This window comes from Rattus norvegicus, chromosome 17 (assembly GCF_021556685.1).
Source record: "Rattus norvegicus strain SHRSP/BbbUtx chromosome 17, alternate assembly SHRSP_T2T, whole genome shotgun sequence".
In the NCBI taxonomy this organism is placed as follows: domain Eukaryota; kingdom Metazoa; phylum Chordata; class Mammalia; order Rodentia; family Muridae; genus Rattus; species Rattus norvegicus.
The window spans coordinates 778,519-789,220 of record NC_141550.1 but is presented as its reverse complement, the minus strand read 5'-3'; the positions used below and the strand labels follow the sequence as shown (position 1 = coordinate 789,220).

General features: G+C 45.8%; 1 protein-coding gene across 1 annotated transcript; it reads right to left on the bottom strand.

The window, feature by feature from the left end:
* Nucleotides 1–4,291: 4,291 nt before the first annotated feature.
* On the bottom strand, nt 4,292–10,456 carry Ctsl (cathepsin L). The gene is given in 8 exon segments (NM_013156.2): nt 4,292–4,689; nt 5,653–5,770; nt 7,264–7,426; nt 7,639–7,863; nt 8,428–8,574; nt 8,669–8,791; nt 9,366–9,502; nt 10,395–10,456. Coding segments are annotated over 7 exon segments (1,005 nt in total). The 5' UTR covers nt 9,492–9,502; nt 10,395–10,456; the 3' UTR covers nt 4,292–4,586.
* Between the last annotated feature and the right edge of the window lie 246 nt (nt 10,457–10,702).

Here is a 10,702-nt window from a genome sequence, read left to right as displayed (position 1 = left end):
ATTTTATTCAGATACTGGTGTCAGATACTCCCGGCACCAAGGCCGTAGCTGAGAGGCTCTCCAGATGCAGGTCCGAGTTACATTTGTTAAGTTTTATAAAGACAAAACCCACAAGGTTACATACTTGCTGTCTTTGTGCAATTAGGGGCAAGAACACATATTGACATACTCCCTGCCTACATGTAATCAGGCACACATCCCACCTATCTGCAGCCAAGCACACATCCTGCTTACAAGCAGTCAGGGCAAGCAAGCTTGTTGACAGAAGCAAAAACAAGTGGTTTGCTATCTGACATAAATAAGAGTGGGCAATTAGAAGAACAGTCCCCGGCATTCCAGAAAGTTATGTCCTTGGGCAAGCAGGACTTATGGGTTAGAGACACTTTTATTTTATAGTCCTTTTAAGTACAGTCATTTTAAACTTTTAAATATAATGTTCACTATCACATTTGTCCCTTGACTCTGTAGGGGGCACCTGTTCATAATAGTGTTTGGTTGTGACCCTAGGACAAGGGACTGAGATGCATATTTTACCTATCAAAGCAGACCTGACCTCCAGGTTTTCCCAGCATTCCTTAGTTCCTACCTGGCATACCCTGCCCCCTAACTCTGAACTTTACAGTCCAGAGACTGGGCTGCCCTTCCCTCAGAGCATCTTCCCTATATATTCCAGACATTTTGGTGCATGTGCCTGTACTCTCTCTCTCTCTCCCTCTTAATTTCTTTCCTTCTCTCTCTGCATGCACACACACTTTCTCTCTTCCCCCTCCCCTCCCTTTCCCTTCCCATGGTAATTTCCCTGGCCTCCTTTATTACCAGTGAACTTAAGCCTAAGCAAGAGCAGCTTCTCTATAAAGCCTGCATTTAATATAATCTAGTCTGAAATTGGCTCATTTCATGGGTGGAGAAATAACTTATCAATTGGGACTTAATAACCATAACGTAATGATACAGTCTTAGTTTGAGTTTCTATTGCTGTGATGAGACAAGTTAGGGAAGAAAGGGCTTATTTGGTTTACATTTCCACAGCACTGTTCATCATTGGAGGAAGTCAGGACAGGGACTCAAGCGGGGTAGGAGCTTGGAGATAAGATCTTAAGCAAGAGGCAGAGGAGAATGCTTGCTGACTTGTTTCCCATGGTTTACTCAGCTTTCTTACAGAACCCAGGACCACCAGCCCAGGGATGGTGCCACCCACAATGGGCTGGGCCCTCTATTGATCACTAATTGATAAGTGCCTTATGGCTGGATTTCACGGAGGCATCTCCTCAACTGAGGCTCCTTCCTCTTGGCTTGTGTCAACTTGACGTAAAGCCAGCCAGTATAGACACCCAGATGGGATTTTATATATCTACTTAAGGCATCAATGATGCATGGGCCAGCAGTAATCAGCAGAAGCCAAAGTGCTTGAGAGGTGGCTCAGCGGATAAGAACACTGACTGCTCTTCTAGAGGTCCTGAGTTCAATTCCCAGCAACCACATGGTGGCTTACAACCATCTGTAATAAGATCTGATGCCCTCTTCTGGTGTGTCTGAGACTGCAACATTGTACTCCCAAAAAATAAATGTAGAAAAATAAAAAAGTGCTTGGGGTCCTGTAACTGTTGGGAGTTGTGGCCTTGTTGGAGTAGGTGTGGCCTGGTTGGAGGAAGTGTGCCACTAGGAGGTGGGCTTTGAAGTCTCAAAAGCTCAAACCAGTTCTTTCTGCTGCCCGTCGATGAAGATGTAGACTCTCAGATCTTTCTCCAGCATCGTGTCTGCCTACATGCTGCAATGCTTCCCACCATGATGATAATGGACTAAACCTCTGAACTGTAAGCCAGCCCCAATTACATGTTTTCCCTTCTAAGAGTTGTCATGGTGTCTCTTTACCCTAAATTGCAAGTGCAGTAAAACCCTAAGACAGAAGGGTCTGGGATCACCCAGAATTGGAAGAGATGCATGAGGACCCAAGTTTGGATCCTCGAGAACGGACATAAACGCCAAACGGCAGCATGTGTCTGTACTCCAAGCCCTGAAGTTCACTGGCCACCCTGACTAGCCAGTGATAAGCTCCTAGCTCCGTGAGAGACCCTATCTCAAAAAATAAGGTGGGGGCTGTTGTGTGTAGCTTAACCATACCTGCCTTTGCTCTGGGAAGTAGACTGCTCTATCAGCCCCCACCTAGCTTCCCTTGCATTTTTTCTTACTCAAAGTGATTATAGTGGTTTTATTGTTTGTGTATACAACAGCCACTAGAGCTGTTGTGGATGACTCATTTTTCTAATTGGGTTGGAGCACTCACTCAGTCCTGTAGCATCAAGTCAACCATGAATTCTGCTGTCAGAATTAGGCAGAATTTAGTATCCTTAGCCTTTCTGTTCCTCTCAAGCTGCTTTCAAATAGCAACTGCTCTCTTAATCCAGTGGTAGAGATCCACAGGGAGATGAGGGACAGGGCTTTTGGACTTACGGATTCTCAAGAATCCTTTTATTTCCAGTCACGAAAGGGACCTGTGCCACACCAGGTCCCTCAGGATGGTGTATCCAGTGGGAGATTCTCACAAGACTAAAGGTAAGATTTTGCCCTGAGTGTGGATGGCACCATAGCATATGCTCGGGGCTGAGATACCATAAAGGGATTTGGAAAGGAAGAAGTCAGCTGAGCAGCCTTTACCTTGCTTCCTGACCTTCCATGAAACAAACTGTTCTGGTCCTCCCATGCCCTACCACTATCCTGAACTATACTCCTCTGAAACTATGAGCCAAAATAAATCCTTCCTTCCTGAAACTATGAGCCAAAATAAATCCTTCCTTCCTGAAGTTGTTGTCTGTCAGGAATTTTAGACAATCTGCTGTAAAAGCAGCAAGGCAGAAGACATTCTGTTGAAGTGCATTACCTTGTAATATTTGTTTGCTGACCCTAACACTGCAAAGTCTCTTTCGGTTGTTAGTTTCTGCCAAGGTCCATCTATGAACTCCCTTGAAAAATAGTTTTAGAAAAGAACTTGCTAAGTCATTGACCTTGGAAAGGTTGGCTACACGGGTATAGTTCTACCTCAGGGGCATGTCCAGTCTCTAGCATTGTCGTAATTTAGTCCTCTTTCACTCATGACGTTTGTTATCTTCCAAAGCCAGAGACCTTTCATAGCCTCACATGATTTCTCATGAGCCTTGAACACATTTCTCCACGTTACCAAATAACTGTGATGTTAATCACAACCATTCAATATACTTTTCGCCAATCCTGGGTAGCTTGAGGTTTCCCAGGACAGGTAGGTGTAATGTCAGCCCACAACCACCCCTGTGTATGACCTTTTCCAGAACTACATAGCAGTATTATGGTCTTCACTTGCAACGTGGATAGGGACTACTGAAACCAGCACTTAACCACCCTCCAGTCAGTCTAATATGTAAAACAACACAGAAATCTGCCCACTTTCTAGAACAGCAACCCGTGGGATGTGACTCCTTTGGCAAACCTCTATTTAAAAAAAAAATCTACATCATGATTCATAACAGTAGCAAGAGTAATTATGAAGTAGTAACAAAAATAGCTTTATGATTGGGGTCACAACAGGAGGAACTATATTGAAAGGTCACAGAATTAGGAAAGTTGAGAGGACTGTCAAACAATTTACTCTAGTTCTTCTGGACTGTCAAGGTTTGCCAGATATAAGACTTGAGACTGGGTATAACATTACATGATTTTTTTTTTTTATCTTAGCTCACAGAAGGCTGAGAAGGAAGATTATGGGCTTAAGGCCAGCCTGGGCTACATTAACAAGACAGGTCCCAATGATAATATACTGTGTATTTTAGAAACAGCTAGAAAAGTTCAACAAAGTAATAAAATATTTGAGGTGAACTATCAGATCATTTCATAGTATACACGTATCACAACACATTATATTGTACTACATAAACATATGTAATTATACGTCACTTAAAACCAGTGGGGCTGGCAAGATACCTCAGTAGTAAAAGGCACCTGTGGTCCAGCCTGACAACCTGATTTTGATCGCTAGGATCAACACTGTAGAAATGAGTTGTTCTCTGACCTCCACACACACATACTCACACAAATAAAGAAAAAACAATTACCCCATAAGCTAGATTTACTTACACATACCTAACCTGACAGGACGCTGAGGTAAAATCAGAAGGCTCCATCCAGAGCACCTGTCACCTTTCCCCAGGTCTACCACTGACACCCGAATCAGTCCGGACATCTGGAATCAGTCAGTCTTTAGTCTCAAACATTTGTGAACACATTTCACACAGGAAGTTCCCCTAACCCATACACACACACATGCACTGAGCTAAAATTTATTTTTAAAAGGTAAAGAAAGTTTTATACAACTTTTATAAAACAAATATTCCAGAATCAGAATTAAGCATTAAGTGTCCAATATTATAAAGCTGTTTATAACAGGAGTTTTAAGTAGTGGTAACATTTAACCCATGTAAAAATGTCAACAGAATTTAAATCGTGACTTGGATCCTGAACGATTCAAGTACCATGGTCTCACTCAGAGACGGGTTTGGTCAGTTTTAAGATGAACTCCTTCGGATGTAGTGTCCGTAAGTCCTTATTATCGCTGTCCATCAATTCACGATAGGATAGCTGGCTGCGGTGGCAAGTCCGCAGTGGTTGTTCCGGTCTTTGGCTATTTTGATGTAGCCATCCATACCCCATTCTTTACCCCAGCTGAAAGAGATCCAAGGAAATATGATAGAATTAGCAGTTCATTAAAAACAGGAACGTACTTACCTCCGAGTGTTCTAAGATGCCCACAGAATATACAGAGGCACTCATTCCTGTGGGTCTTGATCTGTGTAGAAGCAGGAGATAGACACTACTACCTTCCTCTATCACTCTCGTTTTGACACAGGGTGGCTCACTGAACCTGGAGCTCACAGCCCTCCAGTGCCCAGAACTGGGGTTACAGTTGTTTTTGCAGTAGATACCAGTGCTGGGAATCCATGCACGCACAGGTCTTCATGACTGAGTGGCAAGTACCTTATCCACTGAGTCACTGCCCAAGCCCCTTGCTTATTTTGAGACAGGCTTTTGTATAGCCAAGGTTAAAGCCACCAATTCTCTAAAAGCATGGCACTAAGGCCAGTAATGGGATAAAGACGTGTACCACCATGCCAGGTTGTATGCGGTGCTGGGAATTGAACCTACAGTTTGGTGCCTTGTAGGCAAGCACTTTGCCAACTGCCATACAGCCTTAGCTCACTCTGAGAAAGATGAGGTGAACTTGGAGGTTAATAGGACAGTATGTCTCCACATTCTGTTGTTATATCTCAATGAGAGATACTCAGTTGTGAAAATTAAAGGGTTCTGAGATCAGAGGGCAAAATGCAGGTATCTCAGGGAGGCACACGAGCCATAATTTCTGCTGGTTTTCCCTTGTTGAGAACTAGAGAAAAAAAAAAAGCGTGCTGAAATCACACAGCCTTACTGAAATTTTGGGCCCAAGTTTGGAAATCCACCATTACAAATACCTAAGTCTCCTCGACAACCTTAGTTTAGAATCTTAAATGCAGAACCCTTCACTCTGAGAACAGAACTTTAAAACTTAAACATCTGTGGACTTGCATCTAAGTATTGACCCACCCCCCCAAATAAATCCTTTCTATTAAAGTATAACATTTAGAGTCTTACCTGTTTTTGACAAGCCAGTATTTATCCTTATTTGAATCTGTTCCTTCATAACCATAGCCAACCACCAGAACCCCATGGTCGAGGTCCTTGCTGCTACAGTTGGGTTCATAGTAGATACCTGGCAGAGTGAAACGAGAGGTTCCAGTCACCACAGGACAGAAGCCCATTCTATCCCCAACAACAGGGACTATCTCAAAATCCGGTAGTTGTCACAGATCCCAAACTGTGTAGAAGATACTAGTCAAAAATTAGCAGTGGCTTTGCTGGGTGTGATGGTGCATGACTTAATCTCAGAACTCTCTTTGAGTTCAAGGCCAGCCTGGTATACATAGAGTTCCAGGCTAGACAAGGTGTCACAGTGAAATCCTATTTAAGATGGGAGTTTTAGGTAGTCCAAGCTGCTCTCCAACTTGCTACGTAGCCAAGAATGGGGTGAACTCCTGATCCTCCTGCCTCTGCTTCCCAAGAGTTAGGATTATAGGAATGGATATCATGTCTGGTTCATGTAGTGCCAGCACCGAACCAGAGCTTAAAGAATTCTGGGAAACAGACTTAGTGGATGGCTCAGTGGTTAAAAGCACTGACTACTCTTCCAGAGGTCCTGAATTCAATTCCCACCAAGCACATGGTGGCCCACAACCATTTGTAACGGGATCCAAATGCTCTCTTCTGGTCTGTCTGAAGAAAAGTGACAGTGTACTTATATAAGTAAATAAATCTTAAAATAAGAAAAGGAATGCTGAGAAACACTACCAACTAAGTTACAACCTCACTCCTTTCAATTAAAAAAATACTCTATTGTTTTAAAGCCCATAGGATCAATTTTCTAGCCACATCTAACAATAACCCCTGCTACTCTTAAATCTAAAGAAAAAGTTTATGGTCAGAAAAGCATGAGCTCTCTCTCTCTCCCCCTCCCTCCCTCCCCCTCTTCTCCATTACAACTGAATCACAGATTCTGTAAAGCTCTAATTATAGCAATAAGAAATCTTTTGGAGGGAGGGAGTGGGTAGGTGGGTGAGCACCCTCATAGAAGCAGGGGGAGATGGCGGGTTTCTAGAGGGGAAACTGGGAAAGGGGAGAACATTTGAAGTGTAAAATAAAAAGTATCCAATAAAAGAAAAAAAAAGTCAAAAAATTCTTTTGGAACCAGATTCAGCTGTTGGAGAATCTATAGAGTAATTTACAATATTAAAAGATATTTCAGGTGGTGAGATGTCTCAGCAGGGAAAAAAGATGCGTGTTAACAAGGTTCAGGGCCTGAGTTTGATTCTAGAGCCACATACAGCAGAAAGAAATGGCTCCTGCAATCCTCTAGATTGTCCTCTGATCCCCATCCCCCATCCCCCACCACACCCCCACCCCCACTCCAGTAATCAAAGCATTAAAACATTGAAAAGCAGAGGGTGCTGGAGAGCTGGCTTGGAAGTTAAGTGTAATCCAGGGAATCTGAGTTTGGTTCCAGAACCCATATTAGATAGCTTACAATTAACTGCCCCTAGTCCGGTTCCAGGGGATCTAATGCTTCCGGACTCCCAAGGGCAACGGCACACCCCTCCGCCAACACACTTAAATCACCAAAGTCAGGGAGGTACTAACTCTGACCATTACCTGAACTATAGAACTGGAGAGACGGATGGCTTGCATCCATGGCAACAGAAATAGGCCCCACCGTCGCTACAGCCTTCATGAGGGCTTTCTCTTGCTGAGGGATATCCACAAACCCTGTGTCGTTAGCCACAGCATACTCAGCTCTGTATTTACAAGATCCATCCTTTGAAAGTTAAGGGAGAGAGACTTGATCACAACTGATTACCTCTTAGAGCATAAGCTCTAGAAACAAAACAAGTGACTTGCAGCCCACAGCTGTGAGGTCAATACTCAGAATGCTGTGAGTTACCCACTAAAGTATGAACCCTGAAAACCACATTTGGTAATGTTTCTCCTTTTCTGAAAAACAAAGCTGGGATGAAACAAACCAATTACCTTTGCTTCATAGGGATAAGACTCCTCTGAGTCCAGACCTCCATTTTCCTTAATGTACTGGAAAGCAAAATCCATCAGGCCTCCATTACAGCCCTGATTGCCTTGATCGTGAGAACAGTCCACAAGGTTCTGTTCACTCAGTGAGATCAGTTTGCCAGTCTTAAGGAACATCTGTCCTTCTAGGCAACCCGATGCGCTAAAAGCCCAGCAAGAACCACACTGGCCCTGAAGAGAGAAAAAGGCTTATAAGGGAACCAGCACAACAACCTTTATATATGCATACTTGCTTGTTTCAAACAAGGTCTCTCTGTGTAGCCCTGGCTGGCCTAGGAATCACCCTACATACAGGGACAGCCTTGAACTCAGAGATCAGCCTGCCTCTGCCTCCCAAGTGATGGGGTTAGGGTTAGGGTTAGGGTCACACTCCCCCCACCCCAGATATATGCATATTTTAACATAGTAAACAGGAAGCTGGGTGGGGCAGTGCATACCCACAATCCACTAGGGAGACTAAGGCAAGAGGATTCTGGGTTTGAGGCCAGGCTGGGCTAGTAGTGTGAGACCCTGTTTCATTCACCATCCAAGGAGCAGACAAAATAAACCACCGTGGTCAAGGATAAAGCACAGAGAACAAGGGTCTCATGGGGCTCTCAGACGAGCTACTACGAGTTGATGGCTGCTGGGGGAGGGAATCACTATCTTTAGTGACACTGCACTCTCTCCCTCCCCTTGTCTTTTCCAAGTGTGGACCCTGGGGATCGAACTTGAGACTCCTTCCAGCCCTCATACCTGATTCTTCACAGGAGTCACACAACCCTTTTCTCTCCAGTCCACAGTCTTGGGGATCTGCAGCATCAGAGGTTCCTGAAATAACCTTCCCTTCTTGTGCTTCTGGTGGCGATAGCCATTCACTATCTGCCTGAATTCCTCATTGGTCTTCCAGGAGAGGAAAAAAAAAATAATAAAAGGTAAGATAACTTTGTAGAAAAAAAATGGAGAGGGCTCTCAGAGTCCATCACATCCCTCTCACCATGTCACCGAAGGCGTTCATCTCCATGGTAAAGCCGTGCTTCCCGTTGCTGTACTCCCCATTGTGTAGCTGGATCATCCTCATGTTCTTCTCCCACACTGCTCTCCTCCACTCTTCCTCATTCTAGAAGCAAGCACGGCACTGGCATATTTCGGGTTTTCTTTGGTTAATGATACAGGGGGAGCCAGAGGTTGGCTGGCACAGGTTTTTAATCTGGGAGGCAGAGATGGGGCTGGAAAGATGGCTGTGTTTAAGACCACGTGTGGAAGGTTCAGGTTTAATTCTCAGCACCCACATATGGTACTCTCTAACTCTAGTGCCTTTGCTGGAACAGGGACAGTCACACACTCTGAAAGGCAACGCTCCTCCAGAAAACACACAAAGGGGTATTTGTACTCCACTCAGCTCACAATGGGTGTGTGATTCGGCTACTCCTGGCTTCTAGAGACTACACTCTAGCTACAAACTTATGATGGCCGGTGGGATGGGGGATGGGAGGATAGGAGGATAGGGAGACTGAGTTCACATTCGGCCTGATCTACAGAGCAAGTTCCGGGGCTGCCAGGGACACACAGAGAAAGTTTGGCGGGGGGGGGGGGGGGGGGGGGGGAGCCAAACGCCAAAAAGCAACCAATCAAGCAAACACTTCCAAAGGCAAGGAAGACCATTCTCTCTAGACAATGTAAATACTACAAACCGTGCCATACAGTCTTCTGTGTGTGGACTTCCACTGGTGCCACTGTGCATTAAACGTTTGATCAAATTTTGGAGTGGCTAAGGCTGTTCCCAAGCAGAGGACAGCCAGGAGGAGTAAAGGGGTCATGGTTCAAACACCTGGGGAAGGAAAAAGAAGAGGAAATGAGGATCCCACGAAGCCTTTTCTTTTAAGGACAGGTTTTCATGTAGTTCAGGCTTTAAACTTTTACAATGCCCCTCCATCTCTCAAGTGCAGGGATTATACCCACAAGCCACCAGCCCACCAGTAAACCAGTTCATTTTAAACCACCTTATTGGAGTTGAAGCATCTTTGCATGTGCTAACAAATGTGGGCATGAGTAGAGAAAAACAAGACAGGAATTAATCTTTGAAGGTTACTGGATTCGGCTACTGAAACGAAAACTGCCTAGTAGGCAAGTGGCATAGGAACTGGGATAAACAATTTTTCTCTACTATAGTGCCACGGTGGTCTTGAGTCTCCCGATGATATTGTATGCCTCGGAATCTTAACTAGGTCCAGGTCATTTACGGACAATATTAGGTGACTCCAAGTGGGAATACAGAAATACCCAGAGGGTATGCACAGCTGCAAATCGGTCCGAACTGACTTTACTGAACTGAAGCCTCAAGGCGATGCCTCCTTAGGCGATCCAAGTTAGGAGCCAAGCTGGGCCCGCCCGGGGGATTGGCGTCTGCTCAGCCGTCGCAGCCACCGCCCACGAGTGTTATGGCGGCACAGGGAGCCCTGGGCCCCGTGATCAGCTTGAGGGGGTCTCGCTGCCCCTTCGGGTCCCAGCAGCCCGGAGTCACATGACCTGAGGACGATCCGGCTCGGCAACAAGGGCCTATCACTTCGGGAAAGCCAAGGGACACCTCCTGGAGATCCTGGCCCAGCCGGGGGTCCGCAGTTCGGGTTGCAAATGCTGTGGTTCCCACGCTCTACATTCCCCTATCTATCCTTGCTTGCGAAGCGTTTAAACCCTCGGGGGGCGGGGAGGGGGTCACTCACCTGAGGTGGCTAGCTGCGCACACACGTAGTCTGCAAACTCGGATCCCCGGAGGTCGCCGAGGTCCGAGAATCTGGAAAAGCAGCGCGGGGCTCCGGCTTTAAAGGCTCTCAGGCTGCGGCCCCGGCAAGGCCCGCCCCCGCCCCGTCATTGGCTGTGCCTGCCTCGGGGCGGAGCTTGCGGGACTCCGGTCGCGTGACGCCGCCGGGTCGTAACCTGTCCTGTGGTTCGAGCCGCTGCGGCCAGGCTGAGCTTCCTTTTGGAGGAGGGTCGGCGCCAGGCTGGTGCCTTGGTCCTGTCAAATAGTTTA